Source organism: Eptatretus burgeri, chromosome 10 (genome assembly GCF_056783735.1).
Source record: "Eptatretus burgeri isolate ZD-2024b chromosome 10, Ebu_testis_v1, whole genome shotgun sequence".
In the NCBI taxonomy this organism is placed as follows: Eukaryota; Metazoa; Chordata; class Myxini; order Myxiniformes; family Myxinidae; genus Eptatretus; species Eptatretus burgeri.
Window position 1 is genome coordinate 64,727,597 of NC_140970.1, and position 16,870 is coordinate 64,744,466.

The 16,870-nt window shown below is 48.5% G+C and overlaps 1 protein-coding gene across 1 annotated transcript in view; it reads right to left on the reverse strand.

The window, feature by feature from the left end:
* The window catches only part of LOC147018725 (heterogeneous nuclear ribonucleoprotein H-like), a 47,887-nt gene that overhangs the window by 11,012 nt on the left and 20,005 nt on the right, over positions 1–16,870 (reverse strand). The window contains exons 5-9 of the mRNA XM_085898742.1: positions 11,456–11,599; positions 10,353–10,491; positions 4,796–4,932; positions 1,576–1,641; positions 433–542 (exon numbers count right to left, since the gene is read on the reverse strand). Of these exons, the coding sequence (XP_085754868.1) occupies positions 433–542; positions 1,576–1,641; positions 4,796–4,932; positions 10,353–10,491; positions 11,456–11,599 (596 nt within the window). The remainder of the gene's footprint in view (positions 1–432; positions 543–1,575; positions 1,642–4,795; positions 4,933–10,352; positions 10,492–11,455; positions 11,600–16,870) is intronic.

Here is a 16,870-nt window from a genome sequence, read left to right on the forward strand (position 1 = left end):
GCCGGAGTGCAAATCCTGCCACCAACCTCCTAAAAAAACAAAACTAACCCAACTGCAGGAGGACATCCGCAGACAGAGTTAGGCATTAGATATGGATAGCCGTTGGCTCACAAGGAGCACAAGGAGCCATTGCAGGAAAATGTGACAGCAAAAGTGACTTTCAGGTTAAAAACAATTTTGCACAAATTATGGATAAAAGATTCACACTTTAAGTAAAGTAATGGCAGAGATCATGATACACATGAAAACAGAATTGAAAGACATCACACATATGTAAGAAGTCAATAAAAAATTAATTTATATAACAGGTATTAATAAATAAAAATTATGAATGAACATCTTTTTTTTTTTTTCCAACAGATTGGGGCATCATGGGGAGATCGGTGTTGAGACAAGTAAACAGCAATCTCACCACGACGTGCCAAAACCCACCTCAATTATCTCCTGTTCTGTGGCACGAAAAGGAATCCCTCTCATGTGCACACAATGTCCCGTTGTGCTCTGGTATGTGTTCCCTCCAGTATAACTCCGATATCCCATGGCTGTTGGAGCAAACGTGAGCAATCGAACCCAAACAGCACTCTTACTTGCAATAAATGGCATGAAAGCAGCCAGCTGAGAAAAGGATTTTGCTGTCCCTATGAACCACATCAATGTATTATTTATATAAATATAAAACCACACTGAACCTTTCTTAACTTTATTAGATACTTCCTCAGAGATGGTCCATGTCCACTACAAAGTTGCAAAAAGATGCTCTTCTGATAGATTCTTGAACTGTGTACGGCTTTAATAACATTTCAAAAACTATAACAGCACTTGGTACAGCGCATACCTCTGCCACGTAATACCTGATCCACGAGAACATATTGGGCCCAATACATTTTTGAAATATCGTGCTACAAGTTCTATATCGTTTTTTGGCCCCATCTCTCAATGGAGAAGAATCACTTTAATAATTAAATAATTCTCATGTCCACATCCGGATTCGGATAGTCACCAAAATCGAATCAATTCTTCCTCGTCACACACCCAACGTGTCATCAAGTTTCGTCCGAATCCGTCCACAACTTTTTGAGATATCGTGCTATATATATCAGTTTCGCCCCAACTCTCAATGGTGAAGAATTAATCACTTAAAAAATTCAAGTCGTCGGATCTGGATCCGGATCTTCACCAAAATCTAATCAGTTCGTCCTCGTCACACACTGAAACCTGTCCACAAAATTTCATCCAGATCAGTCCACAACTTTTTGAGATAACCTGTACACAGACAAACAGAGAGACAGAAGGGGGTAAAAACATAACCTCCTTCACCTTCAGTGGTGGAGGTGAAAACAATAAAGATCTATGAATACCCAATTATTTTTCTTCTTTCATTATTCAAAACAGCAAGTGTCATGAAAGAGCAAATCCTTTCACATAACAAGTAATATTTATTGCTCATCCGTGAAAAAGAAAAAAAAAAGTTTTGAAACAACAAGGATTCTTTATTCTTTGCAACCCTCTCACCATCCCTTTCGAGGTTCCCACACTAAAATGGTTTTAAAGAAGTGAAGCAGAACCTGTACTCACCATTGAGCCAAGCTGCCGAGTTGCGGCCTGAAGCCCGACGGCCAGTTTCCATGTACCGCCAAGGGTCTGGGCACACACAACCACCAATTTATTCTTCCTGTTCATCATCCAAAATCTCTCTCGAATGCAACACCACTTTTATTCTTCTGACATGTGCCATGACTGAACAAAACTTTCATTAATCTTTTTGGATACTTCCTCAGAGAGGGTCCATGTGCACTATGAAGTTGTGAAAATATGCTCTCATGATAGTTTCCTTAACTATTTATGGTTTTAATAACATTTCAAAAAAATATATATTCTTACGGTTGTGGAAATTCGCATTACACCATGAAGGGCCCGTAGGTGAGATATCTCTAAGTACATGTGTAGTTAGCCCCAAACCCGTTGTATAGAGGGAATTTATGTGATTCATTCGGGCTACGATCCTTTGAGATAGCCGTTTTTCTGTTCTATCTTTATTTTGAACCAACCACGTCTCAACCGCCATCACTCAACAACCACCACGCCAGCCATAGTCACCAATTACAACCACGCTCCAACCCTTAGACAACAACAACAACGCCAACAGCCCTTACCTTCACAACTCAATCTCACATCATCGCATCACCGCCATTCCCAAACGGCACCATAACCATCAAACCACCACCGACAACCCTCCACCACCTTCACCTCTCTCCGTCTACGGCCATTCCCGCACCACCTGTGAACACTGAACGTCAGGCTGTCTTGGGCCCGTTCAGCGATACGCACCGAGCCAGGAGCGCAAATAGCGGCCTTTCCGAGGAAAATTCGGATCAGGAACGCTACACGCCCACTTTTGCTCCATCCAATTAGCAAGCGTGGAGCGGCTTGGCCCCGCCTCCAGGCACGTCTGTAGGAAATCAATATATGCAAATTCTAGGATCAGGGGAGATTCACGCCCCCTTTCCTCCGACCAATTGGTGAGCGTGGCTCCGCCCCCGAAGTCATCCTGATCCGGATATTTGCATATTAGCTGCTCCTGTCAGCCTATAAAACGGCGAGCACAAGGCGAATCAGGGCAGAAAGAGTGAGTCGAGTCATCGGTGTGGCAGAGAGTCGAGTCGGGTGGCGAAGTCATCGGTGTGTCATCGAGTTGGGTTCTGAAGTCGGCTGAGAAGAGTTGCGGGAAGAGGCAAGGAGCTCGGGTCCGAGGAGAGAAGGACGGCGGTCGGCGACGAGGTCGCGGTGTGGAATCGCTCGTCGCGGGACCCAAGCCAGCCAGCCAGCCATTCTCCCTCCCCCAGGGCATCAACAAATCCCCCTTTCCCCCGCGCTGAGATAGTGCAACAAGGGGGCCCCGTTCCCACCCCACTCCAAACGTCGTGCCAACGAAACCCGCCAAGGAGCACGGAGTCGGGGCACAGGCACGCGGCCACATCTGCGGCTCGTCCGCCAACGCGTCATGAGGACGCGGGTAGGACCCCCCCCCCCCTGGGTCTCGTGGGCCTGGCCGCTCCTTCAGGTCACGCGCGCATATTGGCCTACAGGCCCGTCTGCCCCCTTGTCTACGAGGGTGGCTTCTTTCCTTTGCTTTTGAGTAAATGTGTGTTGGTGCCGTCTGTAAAGTAGAACTGTATAAGTGTTGCCGTGTGTGCGCGCGTAGTCGGTAGTAACTCTGCGTCGTCGTTGCTTTTGTTTTGATTGCTATATGTGCATTTTGACCGTTTGGCTGTATATGTGTGCTTTCCGTGTGTCGCGTAATAAATGTGCTTTGTGTGAACCATTTTTCCGTTTCGCTTCGTCTTTTCTTTATTGGCCCTCCATCCTGCTTCACGTAAAGGGTTCGTAGTGGGTGCAAAATGCCCGGTTAATAATCTGAACCGTCGAGGTCGACGATAACACCGCTCGGTTATCCCGATAGTACGGAACGAGCCGCCCAAGCGGCTCGTGTCCGGAGTCGACCTGCGGCAAGGTACGATCGCCCGGTTTTCCATCCGCGTGGGTACTTAGGTAGGTCGAGTTTGGCGAACAACCCTATCCTACGCGGGTGGCCGATTGGCACGATTGTGGTGAGGTCGAAAGGCCCACCCGTGACTGGCTCCGGGCGATAGTTCCCGGAGGGTCACGACTGAATTGTCCGTCCGGTGGGCGACGCGGTCGCGATTCGAGTGACGCGGCCGTCCGCACGCCGGCGGGCGCGAATTCGCAACAATATATAAAAATCTTTGAATGAAGAGGCAAAATTTGCGCGAGTGCTGCTTCGGTTAGAAAATGGGTGCGCAAAGCACACAAGTGTACGCACATACTTGCTCATATGCAGAACCGAGCCCTTTGCATTTTCCGATTCAGCCAGTTGTTGAAAGCCACTCACATTCGGTATTCCCAGTGGAAGCCATACATGACATGAGTAAGCGAAAGCCACCAAATCAAATTAATAGGTTTTCAAATTCCTCGGATGCTATCACAATCTTTGCTGGCTTGTAAAGAGGCTGATCGAATGTTACGGGACGTGCGAGTATACCGTTTTTCACAGTCCTTTTGGGCAAAGTGCAAGGCTGTATTCGTGCTGAGGTGGCTCGGATCTAAATCAATGAAAGGAAGCACTTCCACTCTACTTTTGACAAACACAGCCTCGTTGCCACCTGCATATATAGGCACTCTATGATGGCCGAGGAGTATCCTTGACAACGTATCCCATAAGCCAGGGTGTATCTAATGCATGAGCCAACTTCAGTGTTCATGGTGTGAGTAAACACATGACACTTGAGTTGATACATGGCAACTCTATGTTGTATGGTTGAGGCTCAATCGTGAAATCTCAAATGTTATATTTTTATTTTGTCAAATATTTGTTGCTTTACAGAGAAAAATGTGATTTTTCAAGTTTGTACATTTTTATGCAAAATCACAGAATAGTTGTACATTTATGCCGACTGTGAGAAAAACACATACAGGAAAATTTGGAACTTTGGGGATGTTGTTTCTCGTGATGATATGGAACGTTCCTGAAAATTTCAGCTTCGGACTATGTATTTCCGAGTTAGCCTATTAATGACCTAATGCTCTTGGAATATTCTCCAAGACTCACCAAAAGACCAAATGTTCTCAGTTGTGTCTGATTCTCCATCCACTTGTCCATCTCTCTGTGTGTCTCTCTCTGGGTCATATAAATTTCATGCTCTCACCTCTCCAGCCATTTCAACAATCCACGACACGTGCCCAGAAAACGATATCCCATTCTTTTGTCATGTCTTGCCTCTAAAGTTGTTGGCATAGTAACTGCCTCCACGAAATCCTGGACGGTCATAAGGTCCCCAGCGAGGGACTCCCCGTCGATACATGTCATACACTCCACGAAACTCTCCACGGCTGCACTTGAAAATCTCCACGTACCTGTGCATGCAAAAATGAGGGGAAAAAAAACCATCTCACTTCACATGAAAATACAGTAAATAAAAAAAAGCCCAAGGCAGAAGCAAACAACATGTGGTATTAGATACAGCTGTGAAAATACGCAGCTTTACCAAAGACATTGACCTTGCATAGATATAAAAATAGGACCACTGGACCTGTAGCTTATCTGGGCCCTGGCCTAACATTTAACCCAAATTTGGTTGCATTTGGACTGGTGGGTCTGGAAAAGAATATTTTTAAAGGAATTGATGCAATCTTCCCATAAGTTGATAGTGTCAGCCATTTTGACACTTCCGGTCACGTGATCGCCATGACCTTCACAATTTGACATCCCTACCCTGACCTGTTGTAACCCAAATTTGGTAGCATTCTGACTGGTGGGTCCGGAGAAGAAGATTTTTGAAGGAATTTACCAAGTCCGCCATTTTAACCGACTTAAAATCACATGACCGGACCGAGCATTACAATCTCTGTTACGAGTTGGGAGAGGAACGTTGCTGCCAAATTTCAACTGGATCGGCCCAGCGATTTGGCGGAGAAGTCGAAATAGCAGACGGGTGGACGGACGGACAGTGCACAATGACAATACTATTACAGTTGTGGGGGGCAGATGGAAGAATTTAATAGGGAACATAGCACTGTGTGGAGTTGCTTGGTCCGTGGATGTGTAGGAGACAACGAAGTAGGGAACCTGTGAGCTTAAGTTTTAAGTGTCACCACATCAGGGGGTGATGTCGTGTTAATTAGTTAGGGTTTAACAATAAGCTTCCCCAGTATGTAATCACCCCTCTGTGATTTTTTTCCCTATGTTTTTATATTTCAAGATCAGCAATAAAGGTGGAAAACACATTCCTAAAACCACAAGCAAACGTGCCGAGTGGGCAGAAGCCCCACCTTCTCAGGTTTCGTGCGGACAGGCCGCACCCCACAGGCGAAGGATATATTATATTATATATATATAGGCGTGATCAAGAGGAAGGTGGAGGGGAGCATTTTTGAGAGGCGAGAGAGAGAGAGAGAGAGAGAGAGAGAGAGAGAGAGAGAGAGAGAGAGAGAGAGAGAGAGAGAGAGAGAGAGAGAGAGAGAGAGAGAGAGAGAGAGAGAGAGAGAGAGAGAGAGAGAGAGAGAGAGAGAGAGAGAGAGAGAGAGAGAGAGAGAGAGAGAGAGAGAGAGAGAGAGAGAGAGAGAGAGAGAGAGAGAGAGAGAGAGAGAGAGAGAGAGAGAGAGAGAGAGAGAGAGAGAGAGAGAGAGAGAGAGAGAGAGAGAGAGAGAGAGAGAGAGAGAGAGAGAGAGAGAGAGAGAGAGAGAGAGAGAGAGAGAGAGAGAGAGAGAGAGAGAGAGAGAGAGAGCACGTGAGAGGAAGCGGGAGTTCAGGGTGAGGGCATGCATGAAGCAAGACGTTGGCCTTTGGCTCTTGGTCGAGTCATGAGAAACGGACCCCGAGCCTCGTGTATGTCATTGTGGGTTAGTGAGGACGATCGGCGCATGAAGCAAATACACGTCTGAGCCTTGGTGTTGAGTGCAGCTTAGGGAGTGCTTGGCTGAAGTTTGTCCTGCTACGAGGGAAGTGACGGCGCCATTTGCGCGCGTCTGCACGTGCAAATAGAAACGCCTCCATTGCAAGTTCCACAAAGACCAACTCTGGGCGAAGCGAAGTACAAGAATAGTTGAAAGGAAGGGTTTTCTTTTTATTTTGTTTCCCCATTGTCTGTATTTGAGTCTGAGAGGCACCTCAACTTTAGGATTTATTTACTTTATCATTATTATCATTACCTTTTGAAATATTGTCCTTTGTAAATATTTGTTTATGTTCATTAAATGTGTTCATTTTAAGAAACTGTATTCATGTATTTATGGGGTTCGATGATAGACCCCCCCTCACCCCCCCCCCCCCCGTTCATCAGTTTCATTCCCTGTGCTCCTCCGCCTGTCCGTCATTGCCCTATGCCCATCCAGCATGTGTTAAAATCTCCGAGGATCAACGTGTCTGCTTCCTATTAATAAAGCACGAGTCACATTTGCACTACGGCGAGGATACGGCGGCCGTACCCCCCCCCAACCCCTGAATTGACAGAAACGTGCGGCAGCCACAGAGTTTCTGAGGTGACCTCAGGGTGGCCCTACGCCATATGGCTATCTTTTAAAGGCTGTAGGGGTCTCCGTGGAATTAAAGCGTGGAGTTATAACTTTTTCATTTCTAGGTTGGCCGTAACAATTCGACAAGCCGTAGCCATGAGGTAGATGTGTGCCACGTCGACCGTATGTAGGGCATATGGTGGGCTTGCGCTATTCGTGCGTTTTCCGTAGGCTCTCATCAATGAAAAATGAATTTTGCCAACCCCCAAAAAATTACGGCAGCCACACTATTTCCACGTTCGCCTTAGGGCCCCCCTGCGGTCTCCTTGCGGGCACCTTGAGGCTACCTTGAGTCTGCCTTGAAAATTCTATGGCCGCCGCAGGGACGCCCTAAGGTCACCGTGCGACATCAAATCAAAGACCGTACGGCACCCCCACGTTTTCGATCTCCACAATTTCTAAATACCCCGTGCAGCTACCCAAAAAATAAAAACATATGTGACTGCTACATTGTGTGACCGTGGAAATACTGCGGCCGCCCTATAATTGCTCGTGGCCATAGATTTTTTAGACCCTACGGCCACCGACCCAAATGTGACTGAAGCATAAGGAACCGCTCGGCCGTCCGGGGGCTGTCCGTGTTAACCGCCCGTCACCAAGTCCCCCCCCCACATTATACCCTTCCTCATTCCTACCACCCCCCTCATTGTGGAAGCAAAATTAACTAAACCTATACGAAACGACGATCAATCTTCATGAAAGTTTGTACAGTTGGAGATTTGAGCTCCAATGCAATTGTAGAAAATAAATGATTTGCGAAATATTTTCTCTTTCGTACATCGACTGTTTGCTCGAGTGGTACATCCTTATCTCGAGTGGTACAAATTCCTCAATTTGCTACTCTCCATCTGTAACCTGTGCTGACTCCAATGAGCTGCGATACACACACTCTTTGCACTTCCAGGATTTATAACCAGTCAAGCAAACAGTCGACATATGAAAGACAATATTTTTGAAAGCATTTATTTACGACAATTAAATTGGCATTTGAATCTCCAACTTTGACAACTTTCATCAAGATTGATCGTCGTTTCGTTCATTTTGCTTCCTCAACAAGGGGGTGGTAAGAATTGGGAAGGGGAATAGGGTGGGGGTGATAGGAGGGGGGAGGGTGGAGTGTTTGCTCATCATACTTTTGGTTCTGTTATCAAGTTGTTTTTTTTCTATTCAAGATCAATGCTCATGGAAGAGCGAGATGACAGAGGGTAAAAAGGCAACAACTGACGATCGGGCAATAGTTGGAGCACACGTTGGACACGTGAACAAATCGGAAAAGTGCAGAACAGGGGAGGAAATACAGTAATCTGCACGCAAGAGGGTTTGATGAGGTAAGATTAATGGGGGTGTAAAATGTTGAGGTTGGAGATTGGGAGGGGATATGACATGAGATTGTCGTGCACCAGCTGCTTGAAAGCCTTGGCGGGAGGAATGGAATTCAACAGATCAAGGAAGGAAGTTCCACAAACTGGGGTAATATAAGAAGTGAATCAAAAGAGAGTTGAGGTGTGCAGCAAGCCTGCATTTTGGGAGTTTAATCAGACAGTTTACTGGAGGAACACATGCATCATGCAGTTGCTGGGGAGGGTCAGAGGGTTAAGAGGGCACAGGGAGTTAGACTGAAGGAGAAGCAGAATAAATAGATAAATAAATAAACAGAACCCACAAACCTGACTGTGATGTGACAGCAACATTCCTTGTGTAGGATTGGCGAATGTTGAGAAAATTAATATTCCACAGATTCCAGGTGACACATGTGATTCTGGGGCACAAGTCTATAGGAGAGTGCAGTCCTCCAATGAATATTACAGACAAAGGCCTTCGAGTTGTAAGGAGTTCTGATTTTTTTTTTTCAGGGAATGACTTAAAATGATAGAGGATGCCAAGTCAGTCTGTGGATAACTTTAGAAGCCAGCTTTGCGATGTGCTCTTCCGAGGAAAGATCATGCCTGAAGGTGAGGCCGTGAAGTTAGAGACTAAACATTTCCAGTGGCTGACCATGGAAATAGATAGGTGGGCTCGTTTGGCGATCCTTCCGGAGCAACATGGTGAGAACGCGAGATTTGCCAGGACTGAAGGAAGGACGTTCCATTTACAAGACCAAGATCAAATTAATTCTGGATAAACAGTGATACAACTGCAGTCTGCCTGTCAGTGGGATGGATAAAGCAAGAGGGTACTCCAGAGAACTGGAGAAGTCATTTATGTAGACGAGGAACAAGACTGAGCGCAAAACACTACCTCGGCACACTTCAGCCTCCACTGAGATGGAGAGGAGAGAAGATAAGAGGATTTGAAAACACGGGCACCGATACCATCTGGGCCAGTCACGAAAGCAGGGTCGAGGCTCGGCAAAAACTTTGTCTACCTTTTCAGGTGAGGACTCAAAGCCCTTTATAAAGGAACAACATGAAGACCGAGCAGGATGGATGGAGACATGAGATCTTGAGGCAAACTCCAAGTTGAGATATTCTTCCTTCACTCAAATGAGTGTGCAGTAATGCTGTTTGGAGTGGTTTGGAGTAGTTTGGGAAGCAGGTGGAGGGAGAGCATAAAACAGAAATGGATTTGACTGAAGCCACCATGACTGAAGGAGGAGACGAGTTGGAGAGTTCAGAACTTGAGATTTGCAAGATGATATCTTCTGTTTGCCAAATGATGGACACACACCTGTTGCAAGCTTTATTGAGTGACCTAAAGTTGCCACAAGTCAGGTTAGCCTTCCATGTTGAGAAAGTAAGCTGTTTGACCGAAACAGCCTTCCCACAGTTTTTGGTGTACCAGAGCTGAGAGGATGGATTTGGAGAGCCACAGACCAGATGGGATAAACCTGTGCATGAGAGAAAACAGGTGTTGTAAAGGTTTGTATTCCCATACGGAATCAATAGCAGATGCTGTGATTGATCCTTTTACGAGAGGGCAGATTGTTGTTAGCCTGTGCAAACTTGTCTGTTGTCTCATGCTCTTCCTTCCAATCTTTCAAGAGTGTTGCGCATTGTCATCTTACGCTTTCTCCTACATCCACCGCTGCTTCCAGTTGGAATCTCACAAACTCACACCCCACCCCTTTCCTTTCTGCCATTCAACCATTCGTGTGTGATGTCTCTGTCTCCCTGTTCCCATATGAACCCCCATCAATCTGTGAATGTGCTGTTATCTTTCGTTTCACTCTTCCATGAGCCCAAGATTTTATGTGCAAAAATTTTTTTTTTCCAAAAATCAAAAACAATGCAAGATGTATCACATAAAAAAGGCAACCTCCTGACCTGTGTCCCATCTTGTGTTTGTCCTTTGTCAAGGCAGCTTCAGCAGTTTCTTGCGTCACAAACTGCACAAATGCCTCGCCCGTGCTTCGCCCTTGATAGTCGAGGGGCAGCACAATGCCGTCCGGCACAATCTCATACCCTGCAAAGTATCAAAAAAAAAAAAAAACAACCTCTGCATACGTATCCACTCCAGTGCTCAAATACACATGGAAGGATTTATATTTGTGCCAGCTTTTAAGTTGCTCACATCGTTTAATTTCACATTTATTCATTTTCATCAGAGGCCACCAAATATCAAAATGATCAAGTGAACCAGTTACAAGGTGCAGTTCAAAAGTTCTTTGAACAAGACATTCACGACAGTCCCAGTAACACCAACTTAACAAAACAAAACAAAAAAAACGAGAGTGAAGTCAATGGCATGCCATCGCAAATCTCCACCTGAAACGAAGTTGAAAGATTGCCAAAAGTTCCACCAGGAATGATCCAATATCCAATTTTGAGTTCAAAGAATTCCCATTTTGACCCCTGTACCCTCAAGTCACCACTCCTGAGGCAATAACTGGAGGTCAAGTCAAAAAAAGACCATTACATATTTAATGCATCCCCCAGTGTTGATTGCATATACAAAGTTTCGTTATCAAAAAAAATGTTTCAAAATGTGCCCATAATTGCACTTTTTGGTATTTGACCTTTTGACCCTGCCCCAGGGGGCGGGGCCAAAAATGATACCGCTCTTGCACCTTCTTGCCATGTGGTGATCACAACAACCAAGTTTGGTGAATTTCTGCACAGCCGTTTGGAGGAGATAGCGCAATGGACGGATGGACAGACATACCCGATTACAATATCCCCCCCCCCCCCGTTTATTTCAAAAAGCATGTGGTAGCCAAGATCACACGTACTCGCACAACACACAACTTCTTGTTGCCAACATTTCAATGCAACCCACATGAAAATTTTGAGAGCTCTCTCAACATAACAACAACACCCGTCACGTTATCTGGGTGAAAGTATTACAATTTTTTACAACATAATTATGCACAGTATAATTTTAGAGAATGCCGCAGTGATGAAAAGGAAAATCGCGAGCTCTGTCATACCGACAAAAAAGTTAAGGATGTCTTCCTTGGTGCATCCAAATGGAAGTCCACGGAGGCGCACACAGCCCTCTTGGTTATACTCCTGGTAGTTGGGGCCACTGTGGTTTAGCGCCCATTGCATCTCACTCAGCTTAGAACGGAACACTGGAAACACAACAGTATTTGGCATTCAAAGGAGTTGCAACGGCAGAACATGATGCGATATCATCAAGTGAAAGAACAAATCATAAAAAGGTTTGGCCTCCAAGCAAGCAAAAGTCAGCCTCTTGCTTCATTTGTCATTGAAAATAACTTGAATGCAGTGCAATATATATATATATATATATATATATATATATATATATATATATATTTATATATATGTATATATATATATATATATATATATGTATATATATATATATATATATATATATATATATATATATATATATATATATTGTTGTGGTTACCAAATTCGCAAACCACCATTCAGGTCCCTTAGGTGAGATATCTCGGTAAGTATATGTGTAGTTAGGCCCAAACCCGTTGTCTAGTGGGAATACATGTCATTTATGCGTGCTGCGACTCTTCAGGATAGCCGTTTTTCTTTTACTATCTTTATTTTGGACCAACCGCCATTGTTACCACCACCAACCACAACATCAACCACCCACCGCGGCGCCGCTTCACGTCACACCTCGCAACCGTCGCATCGCCACCGTTCTTGCGCCGCTTGTGGGTACCGGTGTTGGACTCGTGCAGGGCGCGCGCCGAACAGCGTGTACAAAACCACGGATTTTCCACTTCAAAAACGGATCAAAAACGACACACGCCCACTTTTGTTCCGTCCAATCGGTGAGCGATGGGCGATTTGGCCCCGCCTCCAGGGCGTTGGAGGGCGATCGCTATATGCAAATTTATGGATCAAAAAGCATTCACGCCCACTTTTTCTCGGGCCAATGGGGAGCGAGGTGAAAGGTCGAAGGCAGGGGGTCAAAGATGAGAGAGCGAAGCCACGGGGCTTATATAAGCGACCGCGTTCGTCAAGTAGAGAGAGTTAAGACTTCGCGGGCGGTGGAGTTGGGAAGAAGAAGCAAGAAGGAGTTGGTCGTCGTCGTGTGCGTTGGAGTCGGAGCAAAGGGGACGGAGCTGTGGAGAGGCGGCGAGGGCAGACGAGGGGGTGCTCGCGTCGTGCAGGGAGCTGCACACCAGGGAGGCCGACGGCGCGACCTGGCCGAGGTGGAGACGCTCGTCGCGGGAGGCAGAGTAGAAATCCTCTATACCCCGAGCATCAGCAACCCCCTCCTGTTTCCCCCCGCGCTGAGATAGTGCGACCAAGGGGGCCCCTTTTCCCACCCCCTACCAGACACTGTCCGCGAGGCCCGCGGAGTTGAGGCACCATCGCCGCTCCGCGTCTCATCACCAGACGGGTAGGCCCGACCCGGTCTCGGCCTCAGGCCCGCCTCATCCTTGAGGGTTCTTTTTCTTGGTTTTGGGTATGTGTTGTCGGCGCCGTCTGTGAAGTAGAATTGTATAAGTGTTGCCGTGTGCTCGCGTAATCGGTATTAGATCTGCATTGTCGCATTTGCTTTTTGTGTAAAATTGCATTGTGTTTCTTTTCCTTTTCTATGTGCTTTTGGTGGAATTGAATATGTGTGCTTTCCGTTCATCGCGAATAAATGTGCTTTGTGTTGAACTGTTTCCCGCTTCGCTTCGTCATTTCTTTCATTGAATCCTCATCTTGCTTCACGTAAAGGGTTGGTAGTGGGCTGAATACGCCCGATAATTAATCGAACCGTCGAGGTCGACGAATAACACCGCTCGGTTATCCCGATAGTACCGAACGGGTCGCTTAAGTGGCCCGTGTCCGAAGTCGACCTGCGGCGAGGTGCGATCGCCCGGTCTACCCTCCGTGTGGGTACTTAGGTAGGTCGAATTTGGCGAGCAACCCTATCCCACGCGGGGGCTGATTGGCTCTATCGCGGTGAGACCGAAAGGTCCACCCGTGACTGGTTCCCGGCGTTAGTCCGAGAGGGTCACGACTGGATTGTCCGTCCGGTGGGCGACGTGCCGCGATTCGAGTTACGTGGCCGTCAGCACGCCGGCGGGCGCGAATCCGTAACACTGGTGTCAGGTCGTGCGATACAAATCCATCGCCCTCCTCGCGGCACTGGTAACGGAGAACGGGAAAACGGGCTGTCCTGTCTCCAATTAAATTCACGGAAATCGGTCCAGGAGTGAGAGAAGCGACCCCCGATTCCCTCCAAATTACGAGCGAGCGAAATTAACCCTTTAAGAGAAGCAAGATGGCGTCTCAAGGCGAGCGGGAGCCGGGGGTATTAGAAATGTATATGTGTAGTAATGTAGAGTCCATGGTCCAGGATGGAATCCCCGTGCAGGAAATGTTGATTGTGCAGGAACACGGACTCGCCCAACTGAACCCAGAGCCCGAAATGGGTGCGGCCGCGGTGTATGACACCTCCCCCCCCCTCTCCACCAAAACCCTTCCCCAACCCTTGCCGAAACGGCTCAGCTGAGTGCATCCGACATGGCCCAGCTATGCGCCATGCTGGCGGCAATGACAAATGAAATGAAAAACGAAATGAAAGGCATGAACAAGCAAATAAGCGGAATGGAAGCAAACATGAAGGAAGAAATGAAAAAGCTCCGGGGTGAGACGCAGAACATGGGCCGATGCCTGCAGGCGGGCATGAAGGCCGTGACCAGGGAGCTGGGAATGGCGACTCCACGTGTGGGAGCAAACGAGCTGGAAGGGGGTGCAACGGCTGACAGGCCCGCGGTGGAGGCGGGTAAGGAAAAAGTAATTCGGGAGACAAGAGACGAGGTGAAAGTAATTACGAGGGAGAGAAAAGAACAATTAATACGGAGAGCAAGGATGAGGTACGCGGAGATCGTGAAAGAGCAAGGAGTGAAAAACAGGGAAGGACGGGAGCGACTTAAAGAGAAAGCAAGGTTGACCTACATAAAGATAAGGGAAAGACGCCAGAAAGAAGCGGAGACGAAGAGACAGGAGGGGACAACAGAAACTTATAAATGTATAGAGACACGGGAGATAGAGGGTGAATCGGACAAGGTTAGTGACGCGCACACACACACGGAGGTAGTGGAGGATAGTGAAGTTGAGCTCGCGGAGCGTGTAGGGACCCAGTGCGAGCACCTGGATGGCCTCCGCCAGGAACGAGGGGAGGGAGTATGCCCCCTTGAGGCGAGTCACGACCAGGTGAGTTCGGTCGTGCTTTGCGAGGTTGAGGGGACGAGTGCTGTGAACGGGTGCACGGAGAGCTTGGGGGGTATAGAGGCCCCGGAGACCCTTGTGGGGACACGAATCCCCAGTGTGGATGTCCCTGTGTGTGTGGTGCAAGGTGTGAGTGCGTCCCCGTGTGTGGAAGCGACCCCGTGTGTGAGTGGTGTGGTGGCGATGGTGCCAGAGTGCGTGCTTCCCAGCACGCCGGGTGTGGATGGGGCACCGTGTGTGAGTGAGGCCGTGTGTGTGAATGAAACGGCCAGTATGAGTGAGGCACCGCGGGTGAGTGCCCCCGCGTGTGCGAGTGAGGCACGGAGTGTGGATGAGGCACCGCGGGTGAGTGCCCCCGCGTGTGTAAGTAGTATGGTTTGTGTGAGTAGTGAGGCACGCGTGAGTGAACGGCCGAATGCAAGGGAGACCGTGTGTGTGAGAGAGCGGTATGTGAGGGAGATGTCGGTCGGCATGCGGGAGCACGCAGCCGCGTCTCCCCGTGTGAATGTGATGGAGTGGACTGTGAGCGTCGTAACACGCAGGTGTGCGTGGGTCGAATGGCGACGACGGCGACATGTAAGGAAAGAAAGCCGGGTCGCGGCTGTAGTTGTTTCGGGGACCGTGCCGGGTTCACCCAGCAGTGAGCACGAGGCCCGTGCTGTGCAACGCACGAGACCACCACGTGCTCGCTTACGAGAGTGAAGTCCCGGTCCGGAAACGCCAGCGGTGGATTTGCCGATCCCGCGGACGGACAAAGTTTAGGCAGGATAACGGATTTGGACCGGACGGGTTCTCCACGCGATCGTGTGTGTTAAGCTCCAACGGGCAAAGCACGTGTGTTCGCGTGGGGAACCCCTCGAGACGTGGGGCTTGTGTTTTTTTTTATGCGCACGGTGACGCCATGGCTGCACGTGGGGTTGGAATCCGGCAGGAGGGGTATCTCTGCGGGATGGTACCGTCCAAGGAGGGACGAGGAACACGTGCAGCTGCATGACGTCACGGGCAGGTGCAAAGTGCGTGAGTTGCCGCGCTGGTGCTGCGCATGTAAAGGAAAAAATAAAAAATAAAAAAAAAATAAAAAAAACAAGCCTCACTTTCGGGTGTACAGGATTCCTGGGCAAGGGGTGGAAGACCCCCTTACCCTGGGCACAGGATGGAAACTAGTTAGGGGGAAGGGTTAGCTTAGTTAGACCGACTTCATGGGGCAGGGGTAAGTCCTCATGGAGTCCGTGGAATGGATTAGTTAGAGGGATGATAGCGAGATTTAGGTTGGGTAAATAATTTTTGGGACATTTGAGAACAGTGACAGACTTGTGAATGTGTAGAGGGGACGTAGTTTAGCAATGTAGTGTTAAAAGGAACGTGCTGTAGTATAAGGGACGACGTGGGAGCACGAGTTAGTTAGGGGAGGTAGTTAGAAGGATGGCAGAGTTCAGCGGTGAGTGTGTTGAAAAGTTGGTGAGTGAAGTGGAAGCATGTGCTTGGTGAGTGAGTGAGGCCAGCGGGTCTGTGTGTATGGAGTGAATGGGGAATGCATGGTGCGATGAGTGATTGGGGGGAGGAGTGACTCCCGCCCAAGGGACCCCGGGGTCAGTATAAAGTGAGTTAGCTGGGTTAGTCAAATTGAAAAATGGAGGTCGTTTTGTTGTTGGTGGGAAAGTAGGCTCGAGACCCATTTGGAGGGGTGCAGGAGCCCTGTTGACGGGCTTGGGAGCGTGGCTGCGAAAGGTGAGTATCGCTGAGTGGGTACCCCGGGCACCAGGCTAGTCGGCCGTGGTAGGCCAAGGGCCCATGGGGGGCCGGGATAGCGTAGTGGGCACGGGTGCGCCTGCTTGGTGCGGGGACCCGGGGCGCCATTAGCCGCGTGGGCAGTGTTGTGGGCACGGGTGACCCTCGGAAAGGGGCCCGGGAGGCCGGCCTGCCACGTGTGCGTTTCAGGGGAGGTGCCATGGGGGGCACTCCCCGGTGTTAGGGAGCTGGTAGGCTCGGAGGCAGTGTAGTGCCCGGGGGTGCCATAGCGGGAGATTCGGCAGAGGGTCGTGCCTGCCAAAGGGAGCCACGTGTCCCAGCCAGGAGACCGTGTGAGGGCACGGCGAGAAAATTGGGGGGCGAGGCCCGAAATTGTGAGGACACCAACACAGGCGACGGGAATCTGGGTTGTTAGAACCAATAGTTTA